General features: G+C 39.5%; 1 protein-coding gene across 1 annotated transcript in view; it reads left to right on the forward strand.

Annotated features, from left to right (window-relative positions):
• The window catches only part of osbpl5 (oxysterol binding protein-like 5), a 70,737-nt gene that overhangs the window by 24,317 nt on the left and 23,409 nt on the right, over positions 1–23,011 (forward strand). The window contains exons 2-8 of the mRNA XM_084396513.1: positions 6,360–6,516; positions 9,429–9,502; positions 13,789–13,869; positions 15,261–15,362; positions 15,443–15,646; positions 15,723–15,807; positions 15,888–16,050. Coding sequence (XP_084252639.1) covers positions 6,381–6,516; positions 9,429–9,502; positions 13,789–13,869; positions 15,261–15,362; positions 15,443–15,646; positions 15,723–15,807; positions 15,888–16,050 — 845 coding nt within the window. The 5' untranslated portion in view covers positions 6,360–6,380. The remainder of the gene's footprint in view (positions 1–6,359; positions 6,517–9,428; positions 9,503–13,788; positions 13,870–15,260; positions 15,363–15,442; positions 15,647–15,722; positions 15,808–15,887; positions 16,051–23,011) is intronic.

Raw genomic sequence — 23,011 nt, forward strand, 5'->3', positions numbered from 1 at the left:
GTGACTAAACTAGACTATGATTTGACATAACTAGACTACAAACAAACAGCTAATACAGAAACAGAACTTTTTCTTGACGACACTCTTGACAGGGTACTCACAGAGAGGAATGATAGCATATAGCATGTAACAATGAACCGGCACAAGACAGTAAATAGGAAGACTAATGACAACACAACAGGTGACACAGGTAAAGCAATGAAGACAAAACGAGGATAACAAGGGGGCGGGGCAAGAGAACGAGACAACACAAGCACATGGTCCAAACAAAAGGCCATGTGCTTGCACATAAAACATGGGTCTGTCATGATCCTGCCTCTGACTAGAAAAAGATAATGACAAGAGGGCAGAATCATGACAGAGACAGTTAATATTACGCAAGTGGAAGTATGCAATCCGCGTGATATTATTAATTTGAGTTTCAAAGGATAGGGTGCTATCCATGATGACACCCAAACTTTTAACCTGTGAGGACGGACAGATTGCAGTATTGTCAATGTACAAAGAAATATTATTAGATTTAGATACAACAGATCTAGTGCCAACAAGTAAAGCCTCAGTTTTGTTGCCATTTAGCCTTAAGAAGTTAGTTGAAAGCCAATCTTTAATTTTAGCTAAACAGCTGGACAAAGATGGTGGAGGAAAAGACCCAGTGGGTTTGGCAGACAGGTAAAGTTGGGTGTCATCCACATAACAGTGAAAATTAATACCATATTTCCTCAAAATATAACCAAGAGGGAGCATATAAATAATGAAAAGAAGCGGCCCCAAAACAGAACCCTGGGGAACACCAGTGGTGACTGTAGATGTTCTTGATCTAAAACGTTTTAATTTAATATGCTGACTGTGTCCAGATAGATATGACCTAAACCAAGACAGAGCAGTGCCAGTAATCCCAATAGAAGCTAACCTGTCAAGAAGTATCTTATGTGAGACCGTATCAAAGGAAGCACTCAAGTCAAGAAGCACAAGTATGGTTAAAAGCCCAGAGTCAGCTGCCAACAGTAGATCATTGGTTATTCTGACAAGAGCAGTCTCAGTGCTATGGTGGGTATGAAAACCAGATTGGAATTGTTCATACAAGTTATTATTGGAAAGATGTTCATGAATTTGAATTGCAATACACTTTTCCACTACCTTAGAGATAAATGGTAAATTTGAAATTGGACGAAAATTAAATGGATCACCCCCTGGTTTCTTAAAGGGATAGTTCACTTTGAAATTAAATTTTGGTATGTTTTAGCTTACCTCAAGGGCATCCAAGATGTAGGTGTCTTTTTTTCCGCAGTAGTTTCAATTTTGATATTTTTAGGTCAAACCGTTCTTGTCTGTCAGTCATTTAATGCAGGTCTATGGATACTGTCTCAAAGCGCATGCACAAAGTCCAAATTAAAACAATTCCCCATCGTCCAAATTAAACAATTCCCCATCGTAAGTACACAAAAAAAGACACCTACATCTTGGATGCCCTTGAGGTAAGCTAAAACATACCAAAATTTAATTTCAAAGTGAACTATCCCTTTAAGTATGGGAGTAATAATAGCAGATTTAAGAGATGGAGATACAGAGCCAGAAACAAGTGAAGCATGAACAATTTTTGTAATCAATGGCGACAGTGCTGGTAAACAAGCTTTCACTAAAGGAGTTGGTAGGGAGTCTGTCAAGTTGAAGATTTAGATTGATCTATCAGACCCACTATCTCTGAAGTAGTTGGTAGTGTAAAGGTAGAGAAAATAGAGTGAGGAGGTGTGTGAGTCACAGACTGACAGGAGTCTTTGTGGAAAGTACCAGTAAGTAATTGCTGATGTACATTTTCAATCTTAGATGCAAAAAAAAAAAGTCAAAAAGCGATCACATAAGTCAATGGAATACATATCAGATGGCAAAGAATCAGGTGGTTGCAGAATATTGTTTACCACCAAAAAAAGAGACCTGGAGTTCCCATTGCTAACTCCAATTATGCTGGAGTAGTAATCAGATTTAGCTTTGGACAGTGCATTTTTATAATTTTGAATATGTTCAGCATACATTTCTTTATGAACAGTAAGGCCAGACCTGACGTACAAGCGCTCTAACCTACGGCCTTTAGTTTTAAGTTCACGCAGTTCAGGTGTAAAACAAGAAGCTGAATGTACAGATAAAACAGTTTTCAGTTTTCACAGGTGCGAATTCATCTAAAATCATGTTCAGTCCATCATTGTAATATGTAACCAGTTCATCAACAGTAGAGAAATCAGATTTACTGGCGAAGATGGCAAGAGTAGGCACATCAATGTTCTTAATATTCCGAAATGTGATCGGACGACACGGGTTTACCTTAAAAACTGTCACAAAAGGACACTAGCAGGTGATCTGATATGGACAGATCAGAAACGGTACAATTATAAGGTGTTATACCAGAACAGCAAACAAGATCAAGAGTATGCCCCTTAGTATGAGTGGGCAGTGTGTTAAACTGTTGCATACGAAAGGAATCCAAACAAACATGATAAAAATTAACTTGTAAATGCATTACTGACATTATCTATATGAATGTTATGTTAAAATCACCCAGCATGATAACATTTGGAGACATGGAACATGGATAAGTCAAGAGTTTAGATGAGTTTAGTTCAGTTCTAACATCATTTTCAACAGAGAAATGTAAATAATAAAACAGCGCTGCATTACCCAAGAATACCCTTCATTCTTAATGAAAAAAACTCTCATTAAGAAACCACAATTAGATCATAATAACCTAGCAAATTATAGACCCATTTCAAATCTTCCATTTATGTCTAAAATATTAGAAAAAGTGGTGTCCGCTCAATTGTGTTCTTTCTTGCAAGAAAATGATATCTATGAGAAGTTTCAGTCTGGTTTCAGGCCGCACCATAGCACTGAAACTGCGCTTGTTAAAATCACAAATGATTTACTTTTAGCTTCTGACCAAGGCTGTATCTCAATACTAGTTTTACTTGATCTTAGTGCTGCGTTCGATACTATAGATCACACAATACTCTTAGATCGACTACAAAATTATACTGGTGTTCAAGGACAAGCATTAAGCTGGTTTAGATCATACTTATCTGACCGCTACCATTTTGTCTATTTAAATGGAGAAAAATCGATCATAACTCCAGTAAACTATGGAGTGCCGCATGGATCTGTGTAAGGCCCTCTGTTATTCTCAGTATATATGATGCCACTTGGAAATATTATAAGGAAACATGGAATTAGTTTCCATTGTTATGCTGATGACACTCAAATATATATTTCATCACGGCCAGATGAAAACGCTAAATTATCCAAATTGGCAGAGTGTGTTAAAGATATAAAAGATTGGATGACGCGTAATTTTCTTTTATTAAATCCAGACAAAACAGAGGTACTAATCGTCGGTTCAAAAAACCGCCCACAAAACCTCTCGCAATACAACTTTAACATCGTAGGATGTCCTGTTACTTTATCCTCTACAGTAAAAGACCTGGGTGTTATACTCGATTGCAACCTGTCTTTCAAAAATCATATTTCATATGTTACAAAAACCGCCTTTTTCCACCTTAGAAACATTGCTAAGCTACGTAATATGCTATCAGTTTCTGATGCAGAAAAGTTAGTTCATGCATTCATGACCTCGAGACTAGATTACTGTAATGCTTTATTAGCTGGTTGTCCTGCATCCTCAATAAACAAGCTACAGTTAGTCCAAAATGCCGCCGCTAGAGTTCTTACTAGATCAAGAAAATATGATCATATAACACCGATTTTATCATCACTGCATTGGTTACCTATAAAGTTCCGTATTAATTACAAGGTATTGCTACTGACTTATAAAGCCCTAAACGGCTTAGCTCCAGTCTATTTAACCGATCTTCTATCGCCCTATAATCCATCGCGCTCTTTAAGATCACTAACTTCAAGGTTTTTGGTCATTCCTAGGATATCCAGATCAACCAAAGGAGGGAGAGCATTTTCACATTTAGCTCCAAAACTCTGGAATAGCCTTCCTGATAGTGTTCGTTGCTCAGACTCGCTCTCCCAGTTTAAAACTAGATTAAAGTCGCATCTCTTCAGCCAGGCATTCATATAATATTTTTAATCTTACAGTTCAAATTACAATCCGGCCTCTAGTTAATAAACGCCAGAGGAGAACTGGCCCCCGACTGAGCCTGGGTTCTCCCAAGGTTTTTTTTTCTCCATTGGGTCACTTGATGGAGTTTTTCGGTTCCTTGCCACTGTTGCCTTTGGCTTGCTCAGTTGGGGATATTCTGGGGATATCTAATTTGATTTTATCAATAAATTCCACTAGAAACAAACCTTGTTGTATTATTTTAATTTAATGCTGTGAAGCTGCTTTGATACAATCTGTATTGTGAAAAGCGCTATACAAATATACTTGACTTGACTTGACTTGACTTACCCCCACATACGCTTAACCGGAAGAAGCGGAAGCGGTGTCTGCGGCGTAATGAAAGTTAGCAATCGGTCCAGCTTCATACTGCAGTAACGTTAATAATCTCATCCATGAATATAATTTCTGTCCGAGTCTAATAACACAGAATCTAAAAACATGCTCATTATAGAAACTTTTTTTTTTTAATGTATTTTTGAATAAATTATTAGATTGGACAAAAATAACATCATTGACCCCTATACGACTAGGAGCCATTCTGAATGTTTTATGTGATTGTTTTGTCCTTTTTGACAGCCTTGGTCGTCATTCATTTCTATTTTATTTTATTGTTTTGTTTTCCACGGAGGAAAGAAAGTCAAACGAATATGAAACGTTAACGATTTTCATTTTTGAGTGAAGTGTTCCTTTAACATTGAAAAAAAAAATTGCACCCCTCACCTTTAAAGAGATCTCTGTTGTCATTTTCATGTATATAAAAGGGCTTTTTCTACATTCTTTTTGCAAGTGTTCTATTTTCTTAGTCTATTCAGGATGTGTTTTCGTCTGCCGCTCATAGTCTTATAAACAGAGTAAAACTGAACAGCAGCCAGATGCACGGCCAATTGAATCCATCCCATCCTGCCCTGGGCTGTGATTGGTTCATCTGGCTGCCTGGCCACATGCAGGGTGGGGTTCATTACCCTGCAGAGCACTGGTGAGAGAAAGAGAGGTAGAGCGGGGTTTGTAACTGTGCACCTTACAGACGGCAGCTCCCACACCCCCCGTCAGACCCACACTGCAGCAGAAAGACTATTTTTAGCTCCTTTACATGAGAAGGAATGATGCTGGGAACTTGATTCAGATGCTGTGCAACTAAAAGCACATGCTGTTTAGACTTGCTACTTTGATTAGTGTCATCTTATGTAACCTTAAACCTTTCATTTCGCAGCCCTAGATTTCAAACCTAATTATCTAAAGAATGCATGTGGGTAATGTAGTGATTTAGTGAATATTTAAAGGTAAGGTATGTGAGTTTCTAGGACTTATAAGGGGCCTATTTTAACGATCCAAGCGCATGGTCTAAAGCGGGTGTGTCCGAATCCACTTTTGCAAGTTTAATGATACAAATTTTAATGGTAAAAATGGTCGGCGCAGCCGCCGTATGGTCCAAACGGATTGTCCCAATTCTCTTTATGAGTAATGGGTGTGTTTTGGCATAATGTGCAATAAACCAATCAGAGTCTCATCTCCCATTCCCTTTTCCCTACATTGTAATCCTTTTATTTTTAATATTTAGCATATTTGTGTGCTGCTGTGCGTCCCTGTGTGTGTGTAATAAGCAGTGTACGCGTGTTGTGAACCCGCCTATAGGCGCATATTACTAATGTGGCCTTTAAATAACAAAAAAATACTGCGCCATTGGTTGTGGTTGATTTTGACATCTGTATACACACATGGATGGATGGATGGGGTTAGGTTTATGAGATTCAGTAAGTTATTTTTTATTTTGAAGGACTGATTCAAACTCGTAACTTTTGAGTTTGAGGTTTTTTTTTTATGATTCTTTATATGAATAAACTTATAAGAGTAATTTTCTTGGACAACACATTAGAAAGTTGTGTTTTCTTGCCATTATTTTCTTGCAGATGGCACTCTCCTCACTAGAATCAGTTCAGTTTGCAAACTCACATTTATAGACTTCGTCTTAAAATATTTAGATTCTGTCTGCTGCTCTTCTCGTTTAGCATCCATTTTTGTGTTGCATAAGCTTTCTGGAACAGTTTCATCCGGACACATACATTTGCTCACACACTCCCACTTTGCTTTGCTGATTATCTATTACCGGTACCTCTGTTAAGGAAAAGGGCTGCATAACACCGCAGCATTAACATTAATTTGTGTGTGTATGTGTGTGATGATCCATTAGTATTTCGGTGCATTATGCTTCTACACACTATAATGATATTCCTCCTTTCTCCTGCAGGTGGACAGACTGGCTGACACAATGAAGGAGGAGAACTTGTTCCGCAGACGGTTCTCTCTCTGTCCCACAGCCACGTCACCTCCCCAGATCGACCCGCGTCTATTGACCCGCAACCTGTCCTATGGAGGAGACCATGACCTGTACCCACTCAGCCCAGGTATCCATTCTATTCTTAAATGTGTGGAAGCATTACAAAACCTCATTCATAGTGCATTTAGCTTCCTTAAAGGTTGTATCAGTGATTTCAGGCCCAATTTTTTTTTTATCACATTCATCTAATCTTTCCTAATGATCCGCTAGCTGCCCTCCCCATAAGCATGCCGTCAAAAAAACGCGTCTCTGTAGGCAGCCTAGGCTCTGAGATCTGCACACAAAAACAATTGGTTTCACCAACCACTCAAAACCAAAACAAATAGTGTTCCAACCAATCACCGATTGTGAGGTTTTGTGCTCGTACACGGCTGCACGCGAAGTCGGAGCTGAAGAAGAAGCTGGCTCAAAACCTCACAACACCCTCCTCCTGTCGGTGATTGGTTGGAACACTATTTGTTTTGGTTTTGAGTGGTTGGTGAAACCAATTGTTTTTGTGTGCAGATCTCAGAGCCTAGGCGGCCTACAGAGACGCTTATGCTTATGGGGCGGGCAGCTAGCGGATCGTTAGGAAAGATTAGATGAATTTGATCTTTTTTTGGGGGGCCTGAAATCACTGATACAACCTATAGAGTCCCTGTAAAGTCAAAATTAAGTATGTGTTCTGAGTTTGTCATACCACCGAAAAATGTGTTATTAGCCACCCAGCCCAATTTCAATGATTAAAAAAGCCGCCAAGTAAATAAAATAAGCTATCAAAATCTCGAAAAAATGAGCAGTAGTCTCAGCTCTCAAACGCTGGGGGCGAGTCCGCTGGCTGCGCTGAAACCACGCCCACTCGCGGGAAATATGACTCGCGCACAGCTCGTGCATGTCGGCGCGACGGGAGGATGAAGGCCGAAGCGGACAGCGGGAGATAGTCGGTTCGGCCCCATTCACCAGTAACAGCGGATTATCAGTGAATTCCAGTTGTCTCCAACGAAAGTAAACTATCCTGATCTCTGCAGAGGCGGGTGTGGTGGTGATCATCAGCTCTCCATCAAGGTAACGTTAGCTCTTCACAAGATAAATCCACCTCTTCTTGATATGATCATTTTTCGGAAATTTAAATAAGGACACCGATCTGTTTTCTAAGTGATTGCATCCAGGGAATACGCATTTACATGACGAAGGCATAGCCAGAGCCGTGGGCATAGTAGCTAGCAAACTGTAGGCTGTCTGATAGTAACTCGCGATTGAGCGATAGGCTTAGTGACTCCGTGCGTCATCAAGTAGGGGCCCAATCAAGCTCAGGGGGTCGCAGTGCGTCATCGAGCCCCCGTTTTAGCCCCGCCCAAAAAAAACGGCTCACAGCAAGGGTGAAAAACTGTTAAACGGTCTAACTCCACAATTTAGTACTTCACAGTTCTCAGTCTTTGTAACATGTTTTAGCAATACATTTCTAGCACTTATAATGTGTTTAGAATTTTTTTGTAGAATTGCCTTTACAGGGACTTTAATATTCCACAATGCAATGCAATGCCCTGGCAACCACCTAAACACAGACAAGTAGCCTACAGGCTACGCTGGGCTTCGGGCATGCGCTTAAACGGACAAATACACACAAAAATATGTCAAAATGCCTGTCTTGGCAAGTTTTCACTTAAGCATAGTCGGTTAATTGAAAACCGACTCAATGTAAAAGATTAATATGTATGTACATAAAGATATGGTGGAGTCCGGCTTGTCCCGTAGATGGTCTGCTTGCGCTTTAACCTCGCGCAGATTCGTGTCCTCCTCACTAGAGAAGCATTCAGTCTTTCCGCTTGCTAATTCCGCCATGTAAATAGCGAATCTGCCATGGCACGAGCGCAACTGGCTTTTAAAGGGAATGGGAGATGAGACTCTGATTGGTTTATTGCACGTTATGCCCAAAACACACCCATTACTCATTATGAGAATAGGAACAACCCTTTTAGACCAAGCGCCGGGTGCACCGACCATTTTTCCCTGTCGTTAAACTAGCAAAAGTGGATTCAGACACGCCCCAAGTGCGCTTGCGCCCTGCGCTTTAGACCATGTGCTTAGTTCGTTAAAATAGTGCCCTTGATGTTGTTAACATCCTAATGTTATTTTACGATACTCATAAGCATTCATGATGGGTGAATATAAATGAATGATGCTAGCATACTGAATTTAACCCAAGCAATAAGTGTTTTAAAAAACAAGGCAATTGCATTCAACTCTTTATTATATATCCAGGCACTATACGTAAGGAATAATGGAGCTCCGAAATGGGCTCCATAGAAACTTCTTCGACCTCGTACTTGGAGAGAAAGATCTCAGAGAGACTAAAAACTGTTAAAATATGACAGATAGCATCTGGTTAGTAGCTGTTGCGGTGCTGCTCATGTTATCTAACTGCAATTAGAGTCTAACGATCATCTAACTATAACGCGCTTCAACAAATGCAATAAAATCTCAAAATATGCAGTAATTTCATCAACTTTCTAGCGAGTGTACTTGGGACACACTGAAATGAATGGGGTTCAGTGCTGGAACTATTGGTTGTTTGGAACTATTGGTTGCTCCATGACACGCTTTACTTCCACATTCCTCAATTCCTATGGGAGTGTCAGAACTCTGTTTTTAACGGCTCAAGAACAACCTAGCTACAAACCATCCCTGGCAACCACTCAGAACACCATAGCAACTGCATAGCAATGCCCTGACAACCACTTAGAATATCATAGAAACCACACAGCTACATGCTACAAACAACTGCACAATAAGGGACATGTACTACAAAAAGAAAGTGTATTTTTTTTTTTTTTTCATTTAATCTTTAACTGAGCTGACTATGTTTTGATATCCCCTGATATACTGCTAAAATGTTATTTACTGTAGCGTTACATGTGTATAGTCCCTTGATATTAATGAGGTGTTTGTTTGCTGGTGTGGGTGTGTGCGTGCGTGTGTGTGCATGTGTGTGTTCTCCAGGTAATGAAACGGAGCGGAACGGTTTGCCCTTACCGAGGGACGAGGTCAGCCCGGCCCGGTCGCCCAGCAGCGTGGTGCGTTCATCTTTTGTTGACTGCCTGCATGGAATGTGACGACAAAATAATGCAGATGGGAAAGAAAATTCACTGTACTTGCTGGTTGAAGAGCATTTCCATAACACATCTGTCATTTCAACCCGCTTACTAGTTAACCTTTTAATAGTTTATTTCTAAATGCTGCTAAATGAAAGCTTAAAGGATTCACTAGACCTCTGCTAATGCAAAGCGAAATGACATGCAATTAGCGCATGTCAAAACTCAACCAATTACAATCTTCCTTATTTATTTCGCTTAAACTGTTTTACGTGGTAAAAGCTTTTAGTAAATCAGAACCAAATCAGGCACATATAAAACGCATTTGTCTGCATCGTTTGTTTTTAATGGTTGAATCTAGAGTAAAAGCCTGTCATTCATTCACCCATGTGAGACATTGAACTATAACTTTAATGCATCGCATTTGTATAAGCCTGAAAAAAGAAGCATTATTTAGCACTGCACCTGCAACTACTGTAACTATTAGTTGGATATTCTGATAATATTTTGATTACTTCCTCTTTTTCAAAGTCCTCTTTTTTTTTATATATATAAATCAAATGTCCCAGTTACACTTTGTTGTCACATTTTCCTGGTAAAATAAACATTACGTTACATCAAAAGAGGAAGAAAAGAAACTAAATACACTTCTGTTTTGTATTTTTACATTAACAATGTTATTAATCATCTGTTTATTGTAACCAAGTTTAAATCTCATCAAGTTAGTGTTTTAAGAATTTTTACATTTATTAAAAAAAATTACTAAAGACTAATTTACTAATTTAAACAATATATTTTATTTGTGAACTGATGTTCAGCTATTCTTTTAATAGTCAACTTATTTCTAGATCAACCAGTAAACACTGGTTACAGACATGAAGATGTACCTTTAAGTTCACCAAGCTGATTGCTCACTAAAAAATCTGCCACAAATCATGTTTTAAGGGCATTTTAAGTTTGATTTTGACGTGTCATAAAGCGGTGATATCTAAGTGGGAGAGTTGTTTACTTACTTTTTAAATATTCTTCCCATTAACACCATCATTTTGATTCAGACTGATTCACAAACGCACACAAAAACGAGACAAGATTAACAAACCAATCATAGCGCGATGGAGGCATCAGTTGTGTATGAAATCACCCCCTATTCCCTACATTACTCCACTAATAGTCCACTTGAAGAAGTGAATGAAAACGAGTGAGTGAATTTGGACACGGGCTGCCGCTTAGTTGGCATATTTTTTGCTTGCTGTTTAAAAATCATTTGAATGATTAGCAAACTGGCAGCTCCAGGTAGTAATGAAAATATTTATTTTGAACTCCGTCATGGAAACTATGTATGAACCTTAATTAAACAATTTAATAATCAATTAAAAAGGTAATTATACCTTTATGATATAATGCTGTAGCCACATTGGACCAATGGTTTGGAAAATAAATGGTTGCGGGCGCCATCTTCTGGTCAGACACAGGAACTTATTCGGCTCGACCCTCACAGTGCATTATGGGTATACTCTAGCCGTTGAATGTACATCAATTGTACGCTCGTTGCGGTGCATTATGGGACTGAATAAGTGCAAAACGTTTCGGATTTAGTGGCCTATAGGGTAGGCAATTTGTTTCATAAATACTTTTAGTTATACTGGTTTAAACTTCCTGATAGCAATCAATAATAGAAGTGGTCTAAATATTAAAACATGAACATATAGCTTCTGTGGGAGTCTCAGAACTAAAAAATGTTCGTCTGAATGCAATGATAGGATGTCCCACCTGCCTTTCTCAACCTGTTGCAAACCTCTGCACACCTGCTCGCACAGACATCACACATCATCAGTTCGTTCTGTAAGCAGAGATGGCAAAAGTACTCACTTCCCGTACTCAAGTAGAAGTACAGATACTTGTGTTCAAAAATAATCTGGTAAAAGTAGAAGTACTGATTTAACTTCCTTACTCAAGTAAAAGTTACAAAGTACAGGCTTGGAAATTTACTATAAGTATAAAAGTAAAAGTAGCCTTGCGAATGACAGCCATTTTTTATGCAAAGCTGTTACTAGAGTGCAAGCTGATAAACCTAAGTGGTTTTGGAAAAAAGGTTATTTATATGCCATTGCCTACATTTTAAATGGATGTCTGCCAATAGGCCTAAAACATCACATAGCCTAACGTTATATGATTATTGTGACAGACTGGGACTCCAGGTTAATAAGATTCTGACTGAGTAGCAAGATATGAATTCAATTGTGATTCTGTGAGAATTCACAGATCCAGTTTCTCTTTTTTAATCTTCCCCTTAACTATATGTATATGATGACGAATGAATGCCGCCGAATCTGCCGAGTGACCGAGTCGTCTTGTAGTGGTGCGTCAAGTGCAACGTATGACCGTTCGCATAAACCCGCCCCCTTTAGTTACCGTTGCTATGTCCGACAAGCGACGCCGTTCTCATGCACTGAAAAATACATCGCGGAGCAGAGAGGACACTAACAACACAGACAGACAGGACAGACCAGGTTATTTTTTATATTAAACAAAGTATCACCTTTCAAATTTAGTCATTTTAAAAGAAATTTAAACAATGAATACCGTTTTGTGTCTCTTTAATGTGTCTGACAGATCAATCAGTTAAAGTTGCTCGTGAACCGTTCATCTCTTCCTTCTAGTTAATTTATAGCATCAAATAAACATGAATGAACATAAGAAGGAATGTTGTTTTAACCGCGGAAAGACGTCGCTACACTTCGTTTTTCAAATTTAAATCCTCCAATATTAATCTACTAACTCTCCTGACTGCTTTGTCGGACTAAATGGCAGATTATGATTGGTCAGATCGCCTGTCAATCAAACTCCCTGCGAAGGGTTGATGACGCGAAAAATAACGGTAACTCCACTGAAATTATTTGAAACTAAAGTAACGAGCCAATTTTGTAAAATGTAAGGAGTAGAAAGTACCGATATTCGTGTTAAAAATGTAAGGAGTAAAAGTAAAAAGTCGGAACAAAAATAAATAGTAAAGTAAAAATATCTGTACAGGAACGAAGTATTTGTACTTGGTTACTTCCCATCTCTGTTTGTAAGGCGATGTAGAGTTGTAGACAGACAGTCACCGAGCGCCACACACAAACAGCAGCCGTCTTTTATAGTTCCTCCTGAACTAAAACAATGAGCTTATGCTGCGTTCACCCCTTGTCGTAACCATAATTACGAGATGGAAACGGATGTGATGTTCTATCCGGAGTGGTTTACGTCCTCAGACTCGGATTTGCGTTCCTATGTCAACACTATCAATGCCGAAATTAATCTGCAGCAATCAGGTGGGACAAGTAAGAGCGTAAGTTGATTACGTTCATTAGGCTATTATTGTAATGGTATGTGGTTTGAGACATGAGGTAATTGAACACCGTCTCTCGTGATGCTTTTCGGACTCTGCTCTGGAGACGCTCTGAAGGGTGGGATCTCATGCTTTGAAAGCTAACTTGCAATTGCTAGCCTCTCCGAAAATCGCCTACCGTACATTTAAGGGTATATGGGGCGATTTCGGGCACAGCCATTGCCTCCTATAATGTAACTTTCCCCCATTCATTCTCTTACCTCCCACCAAGGACTCCCGCTACAACTTTACCTGCTCGTGTCGCTGTTGGGACGGTGTTATTTTAGACAAATTTGTGATTTATATACTTTATCATGTCACATTTTGTAATATTTGTATTGTTTTATTTTTGGTAACACCCCTGAATATAAAACTGTGAAATAACATTACTGGTGTTATTCTGGACTCCACACTCAATCATCTGGTTTACAGGCTAATTTGAGCCTAAGAGGGAAGCTGTCTTCTCCATGGTTCAACTGACACCCACAGCTGACCAAACAGACCTGCTGCATTTAGCCTGGCTCCTTTTGCAGTTAGTGTGAAAGAGTTGTAGCTGGAAGTTGCTTCATTTTTGCATTACAATTTCTAAATTAATATACTTACTTAATATGATTATGATGGGAAAGTGAGCATGAAACGGCATTCGCAACCCGTTTTGTTTCCGTAATGTAAGGATATTCAATGAGGAAAAAATGTCAGATGTTATCAAGTCACTTAATAGGTGGAGCAAAATGACTACAAATCTTTTTTTATAAAAAAAAATTGTTTTGCAATAATGTGCAGTGGTGAATTGTTCATATTAAGCTCATGAACATGTATTAAGAAAGCAAACATGGTCAATTTTGATCTCATGTGGACTTTTTATGGGATTTTCTGTTTTGCAATCTCTTCTTTGCCTCAGTCCGAGTCCAGAATGTTTATTGGTTTGGAGAAGGAGTCTTCCTCGCCCACGGAGAAGCTGGCAAGGAAAGAGTCGCTTAAGGTATGATGTGCTTCCCACTCAAGGCTGAGTTCCTGACCCAGTTTCTCAAAACAGCAGCTTGGTTGCGGTGTCAACAGGTGGACGGCACAGAACCTGCGTACAGGCACTTCCTCTATAAGCAGAGGAAATACTAAAATATTTATTAAAATATTGAATCCAGCTTTTCATCTGGCCTGTTTTTCATCTTTTTACTTTGAAGTTTGAACAGCAACAAATGTTAGCTCACCAAACTTTGCATGTGGCTAGGGACTGGTTAGGGCTTTTTTTGTCATTTTGGGACGGATGTACGGAAACATCTCACTAGGAAGTAGGAACACATTTGCCTCAAATAAGGACCTTTCTTAACGTTCTGTTTTTCTGAAATTTGCTGTGAATCCTTTAAAAATCTTTATCTAATGAACCACTTGCCCAGTGTTGTTATTGTTAACTATAAATATTAAACCCATTTTTGTTACTTGAAATAAAATAAATTATAAGTATTTGATGAAAAGGTTCAATTAAAAAAATGTAAACAAATTGGAAATGTTGCATGGCAACTAAATTGAATTACTAAAATTACTAAAGCTAAAACTGAAACTGAAATAAAAATAATGCTAAATAAAAAACTAATAAAAAAGCACATATATATATATATATATATTACTAAAACAAAACAAAAAACTGAACTGAAAGTATAAAAAGCCAGAATAAAGCCAATTCAAAACATTAAGAACTACTTTAATAGTATATAAAATAAACTGGTCTTGTCAGTGTTATTACTAAAATAATTAAACTCTTTTTTTCATCATCTTTGGCAAAAGCCGAATGTTCCTAACTCTAAAATGTACATAGATTTGTTGAGTTTTCAATCTAGACATTAAAATGTAAGGCCGTCAGTGCAACCTCATAGACTCTAATGTTAATTTTGGGTTATCCTTTTACGAAAACAAAAATGATTAGGTTTGAGATGAGTGATGCTTGCATTGACTGGCAGATTTCTTCTCCTCACTCTAAAATAAAAGCATTAAAAGAGCGATTTAAAAATTAAAAGAGGTATATAATTTAAGTTTTGTACATGCAATCATCAATATGAAGTGTTATCTGCAATGCTATAAAAATCAACCACACAAAATACCCAAGCTCTGTAAGAATCTTTAGATAAATTGTTCAACAGAGAATTCATAGAAAACAAACCATTTTAGTTAAATTACTAAAAAACACATCTTTAGATTCCACTAATTGATGCTTGCAGCTACTGTATATCTTTTGTTGGTTTGTTGCTCTTTAGTGTTGTATATAGTGCACTCTAGTGTTCAACAAGGTTTTTAGACATTTTACACATCTTGCTGCCCACTTACGCCCCCTAGCTGATGTTTGAGCAATGCATTAAACCTTAACCTTTTATATTGTAGGTTCAGAAAAAGAACTATCGCCAGGAAAAGAAGAGGGTCGCCAATGAACTGTTCAGTGCACTAAAGGATCCAAGTGTGGTTATTATGTCCAACTGGCTAAAGGTTAGTAAACCTCATTGGTTTTCATTCTAACAATGAATCATTTCGCAACAGCTTTAAGATGTGGTTCTTGGATGTATCAGATTCGGGGATCATTGAAGAGCTGGACGAAATTATGGTGCATCCTGAAGCCTGGCATTCTCCTGATATACAAGACGCCCGGTTCGGATCACTGGGTGGGAACGATTCTTCTCAATGCCTGCAAACTCATAGAAAGACCCTCAAAGAAGGACGGATTCTGCTTCAAACTCTACCATCCACTGGATAAGTCCATATGGGCCATGAAGGTTAGACAAGAACATCTTCAAGAACATTTTTTCTTGACCTTATTGTTGGGATTGATTGGTGTCTGTGTTTTTTTAGGGTCCTAAAGGAGAAACCGTTGGTTCCATCACACAACCCTTGCCTAGTAATTACCTGATCTTCAGGGCAGCATCTGAATCTGATGGTGAGCATTTATCTTCTGTAAAACTGCCTTCTCAATATGGAGTCCACCTGAGGGCTACAGCCTAATGTCGTTTGCTCCAGGACGCTGTTGGATGGACGCTCTGGAACTGGCTCTCAGCTGCTCCAGCTTGTCGAAGATGACGGCGAAGAGCTGCAGGGATGGAGATCTGAGCAGCTCCTCGGAGTCCTCACACATATTGCAGCTGCTGCAGTGCTCGGCTCTCACAGACCAGGACCTCCTGCAGTGAGTGTTACCCAGCTGTCTGAACTCTCTACATCACCATACTGTTTTCAGCATGTCACTTGACAAGTGACATAAAAGAATTGAATATTCAAAGATCATTTTTGGCTCCAAAACTATTCATATTAGATACAGTGCAAGTAAATTACACTTTTTTTTAGCACCAAAGCTAATTGCATCAACTATGAAATTAATGTTTGAATTATTTGCAATCAATTTCTGCCACCTAAACTTTTTTCTTTCTTTTTTTGTCGTCGAGTCATAGCCAGTACTGTCTTAAATATCCTGTGCATAGCACTTCATCTTTTATAACATGAGATTTTGGTCAAAATACTGAAAAAACTTAGTGCTCACATAGTTACAATAAACTTTATAACCTGTAAGTTGATGAAAACGTAATGTGATGCACTTACTGCCTCAGATGCGGCCGTTCTAATGACGATGCTAATGACCGAAACTGTTTACATCAGCTATGATGTTACTCTATGACTTCAAGGTTTGAATGTTTTGCAAACAGTTTCTGGCACCAAAACTATTTGCATAAATGTTTTTTTTTTTGCCACAAAACCGTTCATACAGTGCAACTAAATTACATGAAAGTATAAATTGTTCAGATTTTTGGAGAATAGTTATTAGTACCACAAATATTTGCCTATGACTTCTCAAACAATTTTTGGGCAAATTTTTTATATAAATTATGTACCCTCCAAATACAATGACCAATTATTGCTAAATTATACAAAATATGAAGTACGCCAAAACCATTTTCATTAACTACAACTATGATATTATGATTACATTGACACAAAATATTCTCAAAACATTTGGTGTGAAGGAGTTCATCTATCTTCTCTTGTATGTTGGGCTCATTTCTAAGTGGTTAGTTCATGGGATCCCCATTTTTATAACTTCGGTGCTCATGTGGGAAAATCAGGTTTGAGTCTGCGACACATCGTATCTAGATCCTTCCCAGTCTTGTCTCCCCGTCATTTTTGTCTATCAATAAAATGCCAAAAAGTGTAGAATCAGCCACCTTCAGAGTTTGTTACTGCAACAGTTATCTATTTATGCTCTTACAAAACCTTTAATGCATTAAATGAATAGTGGATACCACTAAATGGATACCACCATTAAACACAAGATACAATATTTATTGTCATATGCACAGTAAAAGTCCACGGTTTTGACCACACAATGAGATTCTTACTTTGCAAGTCTACCTTACACAAAATATACCATATAAATACAGACAGAATATACACCAAAAAAGTGCAAATATCCATTGTGCAACAATCTAGATAACAGTCTGTAAGATAATGGGGAGATAGTGTTTCATGTGTTGTTCAGGAGTCTAATGGCTTGTGGATAATAACTGTTTGAGTCTTTTGTTCTTGATTTCACACTCATGTACCGTCTCCCAGACGGCAGCAGTGTGAAGAGATTGTGTTGTGGATGTGGATGTCCCTGATGATGTTGTGGGCCCTCCTGATGACTTGCTGTAAGTATCCTGAAGTAATGGGAAGGCTACTCCACATATGAACTGTGCTGTTTTTATCACATGCTGGAGTGCTTTCCTATCCTGAAAAGCGCAGCTTCCATAGCACACTGTGATTGAACTGGTGATCACACTTTCAACTGAACATCTGTAAAATTTCGCTTGCCATGCCAAACTTCCTCAACCTTCTTAAGAAGTACAGTCGCTGCTGGGTGTTGTGAGACCAGGTGAGGTCCTCGCTGATGTAGGTTCCGAGGAATTTAAAGGTTTTCACCCTCTCCACCTCTGTCTCACCAATGTAAATTGGGGTATGCTGCTCCTTCCTCCTCCTACGATCAATAATCATCTCCTTGGTCTTCTGTACATTTAAGGAGAGATTATTTTCCTGGCACCAGGCCAACAGTCCTGCCACCTCTCTTCTGTATGATGTTTCCTCTCCACCAGTGATCAGTCCAATGACTGTAGTATCATCCGCAAACTTTATAATCCTGGTATTGGTTTGACAGGCCACACAGTCATAGGTGAATATGGTATACAGCAGCGGGCTCAGGACACAGCCTTGGGGGATCCCTGTGCTCACAGTTCGGATGCCTGATGTCCGGTTTCCTTGACTGTGGTCTGTCTGTCAGGAAGTTTAGCACCCAGTTACAGAGGGAGGGTGTCAGTATGACTGTGTTAAATGCTGAGGTGTAATCAATAAATAGCATTCTCACATATAAATTCTTACCCTCCAAATGTGTGAGTGCTGTGTGGATGGCAGTATTAACAGCATCATCAGTGGACCGATTTTGGCGATATGCAAATTAAAGTGGGTCCAAAGTGGCTGGGATTATCCTTTTTATGTAATACACAACTTTACTTTCAAAACACTTCATAACAATTGGTGTGAGTGCAAATGGACAATAATCATTAAGGCAGGTCGCAGTGTTTTTGTTTGGGAGGGGCACAATTGTGGTGGACTAAAAGCAGGTAGGCACCAAGGCCTGAGCGAGGGACAGATTGTAGATGCCCGTAAACACATCAGCCAGTTCCGACAAGCAAACTCTAAGTGCTCGCCTGGGGATGTTATCTGGGCCGGCTGCCTTCTGTAGGTTCGTTCTCTTCAGAGTCATTCGGACTTCCGCTGATGACATGGTGAGTGGCATGTCCAATGTGCCCTCTAAGTCCAGATAGAGGACTTACACCTTTGCTGATGGCTGATGTTTAGGGCCTCAAATCGAGCATAGAACTCATTCAGCTTATCTGGGAGTGTAGCATTGTTAATCGTGGCTCCATGGCTCTTCTGTCGGTACTCCGTGATGTGATGCAAGCCTTTCCTCATGCGCTGGGAATCTGCTGTGGTGTAATATCCCTTCAGCGTCAAACTGTAATGTCTCTTGGCCTTTCTGATTGATTTTCATAGATTGTTACTGGCATTTTTAAATTCCTCAATGTCACCTGAGGTAAATGCGGTGGAGCGAGCACGTAACATGGCACCTCGCAGTTGATCCAAGGTTTGTCATTGGGATAGATCTTACAGATTTTTGTGGGAATGATGTTCTCAGAGCATGTGCTGATGTAATCAGATACAGCTGCAGCATACTCCAAGTCCACATTGGCATCCCCTCTTTGAGCAGCAATTTTTTAAACACACCCCAATTTGTACTCTCAAAGCAGTCCTGAAGCAATAACTTCGGTTCTTCATTCCACACTTTAACAGTTTTACTTATTGGAGGAGTTGTCTGTAGGCTGGATAGAGAAACACTGAGATGGGATCTGACTAGGGGTGTAACGATTCGTTTTAACAACGATTCGATTCGTATCGCGATTCGTGGTTGTCGATACGATTCAAGGACGATATTGGTTCATTTAGAACGATACGATCCAAAACGATTCAGTGACTTGAAATCGATTCAGTGACTTTTTAGCCACAAATTCTTGAAACGGAATCAGGTATCAATTAATTAAGCGCGTGCAATTAAAGATGACAGGACATGAGATTTCGTTTTTCTGAGGTGAGAGACTTTATTTCGTTATGAAAAGTTATGAAAATAATGATAGAATAATGACACGGACATATAGCCTGACAACATCATCTGACCGCAGATACTGAATCTGGACAACACGTTTTTTTCTCATTTAAAACGTAACGACGTTGCATACTTGTAGTTTATTTTGTGCTTTATACTGTATATAGGCTAGTGAAACGATATAAGCCTGCAGCGCGCGCCGCCGCATTTGCGCGTGCAATTGAAGAGTGCGCGCTACTTCAGTATAGCGGCTGAGAGGACAAGAAAGTCAGTTTTTCTGAGGTGAGAGACTTTGCGCTGCTGCTGGCGCTCCACGCATGCCGATCACGTCACAGATAGGCAGACTGAATCGAGTAACGTTTAACGCCTTTATCATTAAAAGTGCTAAGAAAAAAACATCCTTATAAAGTCTGACGTGCTGAAATCCAATGCGTTATTTCATAGTATCGATACAATCGATTCATTACCTTTTAAAACGATGTTAGATCGATATATGTCTAGATCGATATAACTTGCCGAGCACAGATCGATGTAGTTGGATCATTAAGAATATGAATCGATACATCGATGTAGTTGATGAATCGTTACACCCCTAGATCTGACTGTCCAAAGTGTGACCGGGGCACAGCCTTGAGAACATTCCTGAGGTCGCAATGGTTAAAATCACCAGACACAATGAACACAGCATCTGGGTATACAGTCTCCTGCCTGCTGATGACGCCGTGCATCCAGCGGAATGTAAACAGCCAGCAGGAACACAAAAAATGAAAAAATGAAATAGCCACAGAACCGTGCTTTCCAACAACACTCACATCCTCACACCACCTGTTGTTAACATACACGCAGACACCGCCTCCCTCTGGTCTTCCCAGAGTCTGGCACTTTGTCTGAGAGCTAGGTTTCCGTGATAGTAAGAGCACAACACTCCCTTATCCCACACTGGGTTGTAATTCTGGTTCTCAGCTTGTCCATCTTATTTTCGAGTGAGCAGACATTAGCAAGCAACAGACTAGGTAGCAGTGGTCGCGTAGCTCTAGCCTTTAGTCTGGCATGTAGCCCGCCTATCTTACCTCGTCTTCACCTTGGATGCACTGATCATCGGCTACAACACTCACGCGAAGCCGGTGCTGCCGTGTCTTGCCGGCTGGTGTTGGTTGGGTCCAGATGTAATAGAAAGTCACTGTCCAACAGGCGATATTTAAGTTTGTGGTGTACTTTGCCGATATCCAAAAGTTCTTCCTTGCTGTATCTTACTGTCGCATGCTTAAACTATGCGTTTAAGACACAACAACACTAATAGACATACAAAATTACATTTGTGTCAGGAGAGCGATTTAAACACGTCAGCCATGGATAGTGCCATGATCCCCCACCCCCTCCCCCAATAAAAAAACAACAACCTTAAAACAACAACAAAAGTCCTACAGAGGAGGGTGGCCATGCATAGATGGGTCTTAGAATGAGGATGCAAAGCTGAAGACAGTACAACCCAGAACAAAAGAGAAGTCAGGGAGGAGATGATGGTTGGAGGAACCAGGGAGGAGCCCAAAAGAGCCAAAGGGGTGGAGGGCCAAGTTGCAGACAAGAGCCTAGAAGTCCATGGCGAAAGCAGAGCAACAACTGACCAAGCTGGAGGCCGAGGGATGAGGAAGCCCTTGTCCCTCCCATTTAGCTGTAAGGACAACGATTCCAGCTGGAGCCAAGGGAGCGAGGAGTTAAGGGGGAGCCAACTACTGGAGCCAGCGGAGACAGGACTGAGGAACTGGATAGCATGGGCAGAGGGTTACGAGACGGCCTCCTCTGCTGAAACAGGATAGGCAGAGAGTTAAAAAAATGCTGTCCTTGGCCGATGCAAGACAGGCTGAGAGTTCAAAAATGGCCTCCTTGGCCGAAACAGGACAGGCTAAGAGTTTAAAAACAGCCTTCATGGCCCGAAGAGAGAGGAATTGGGAGTGGGAGGCATTGTGGGAGCATCATAATCCACACTGATATGATGCTTGACGACGAAACAGACTTGGTGCTCAGCTCACCCTCAGCAGCAGGTGTATGGGCAGGATCCACGTCATGCCCTCATACTCTACAAAGATGCCCACTTAGATAGACTGTGTTGCCAGCTCATGCACCTGGTCAGACCTCTTTTTGGGCTCTGGCTCCAAGGCAGAGATAGGCTCAGACTTTGGCTCTGCAGTGGGCTCAGGCTTACAGTCTATGATGATCATGGTGGATGGCTGGATGGGCTCAGGTGATTCAGAATCCTCTTCAGCAGGGTTAATTTTGGCAGCCATTTTTGATTTAGTATTAATCTTCAGACAAAAATGCTTATTGGTCTTAGTCACATTTTTGTCATTTTTTGTCTTTCATAGTTTTAGTCTAGTTTTAGTTGATGAAAAGTCATTGCAATTTCTTGTCAACTTTTAGTCATTACTTTTAGTCAAACTGCAGTTACCGACATTAATTTTGGTAGCTATTTTATATGTAGTCTTTATTAAAAATATCCAAATTTTTCTCTCTTGGCCAATTCAATTAACCTAAGCTTATGAGAAATTTGAATCAAGGTAACAGGCTATATTGACATTGCACTCTTTAGCAGTAGCACTTGTGAAATTCGACATATTCTACTCCCTTTTCCTTAGTTCAGTGGTTCTCCAATTTTTTAGAGTGCCATACCCCCTTTCTTCCACTTAGACTGTAGTCACACCTTTTCCATTAAGGGACAATATTTTCCCCCTTTAATCGAGTTTCCAGTTCATTTTTTACCTTTATAAATACCTTTATAAAATAAATAATGCTTTAAATAAAACAATGTTATACTTTTGTGATACTTTTAAATTTTAAATATTGAATTAATATCGCTGGTAGGTGGTGGTAAGTCACTGTCTTTATGGGTGAGTCATCGAGTCATTCATTTATTCAGCAAGTAAGTGGATGTATTTATGAACGGATCATTGAATCTCACGATTCGTTCACGAATCACCGCTGTGTGCTGTAGTTCTGCTGTGGCTTTTGTTGCAAAATAGAGCAATGATATAGCCTACTGACAATACTGTTTTAAATGTAGTACATCACTTAATATTACCCTTTTTTTTTTTTTTACTGTTGTATAAAATCAATGTCACATTTGAAATTGTGTGGATAATCAGGAAACATAGCATTCTTGCTCGTATAATATGATCAACATTAAAAACACTGCTGTAGAGAGAACGCGCGCACAAGCGCATGGTTGCCAGATACTATTGGAAAGACCGGGTAGAAAATGTGTTCTTTTAACAGAAAAGCTGTGACTGGGGGTTTAAATTATTGAAATCTGGCAACCGTAAGCATGAACGCTCGTAAAAACAGTCTGTAATGTGTTGTCTCCTCCTTTTTTCAACAAAAACAAGTGGTTTTGGTCAAGTTTTTAAAAGAAATGTAAACACATTTTAGTCTCGTCTTTTTTCGTCAACGATATTGCATGTGTTGA

The sequence above is a fragment of the Rutilus rutilus genome, assembly GCF_951802725.1.
Source record: "Rutilus rutilus genome assembly, chromosome: 23".
Taxonomy (NCBI): domain Eukaryota; kingdom Metazoa; phylum Chordata; class Actinopteri; order Cypriniformes; family Leuciscidae; genus Rutilus; species Rutilus rutilus.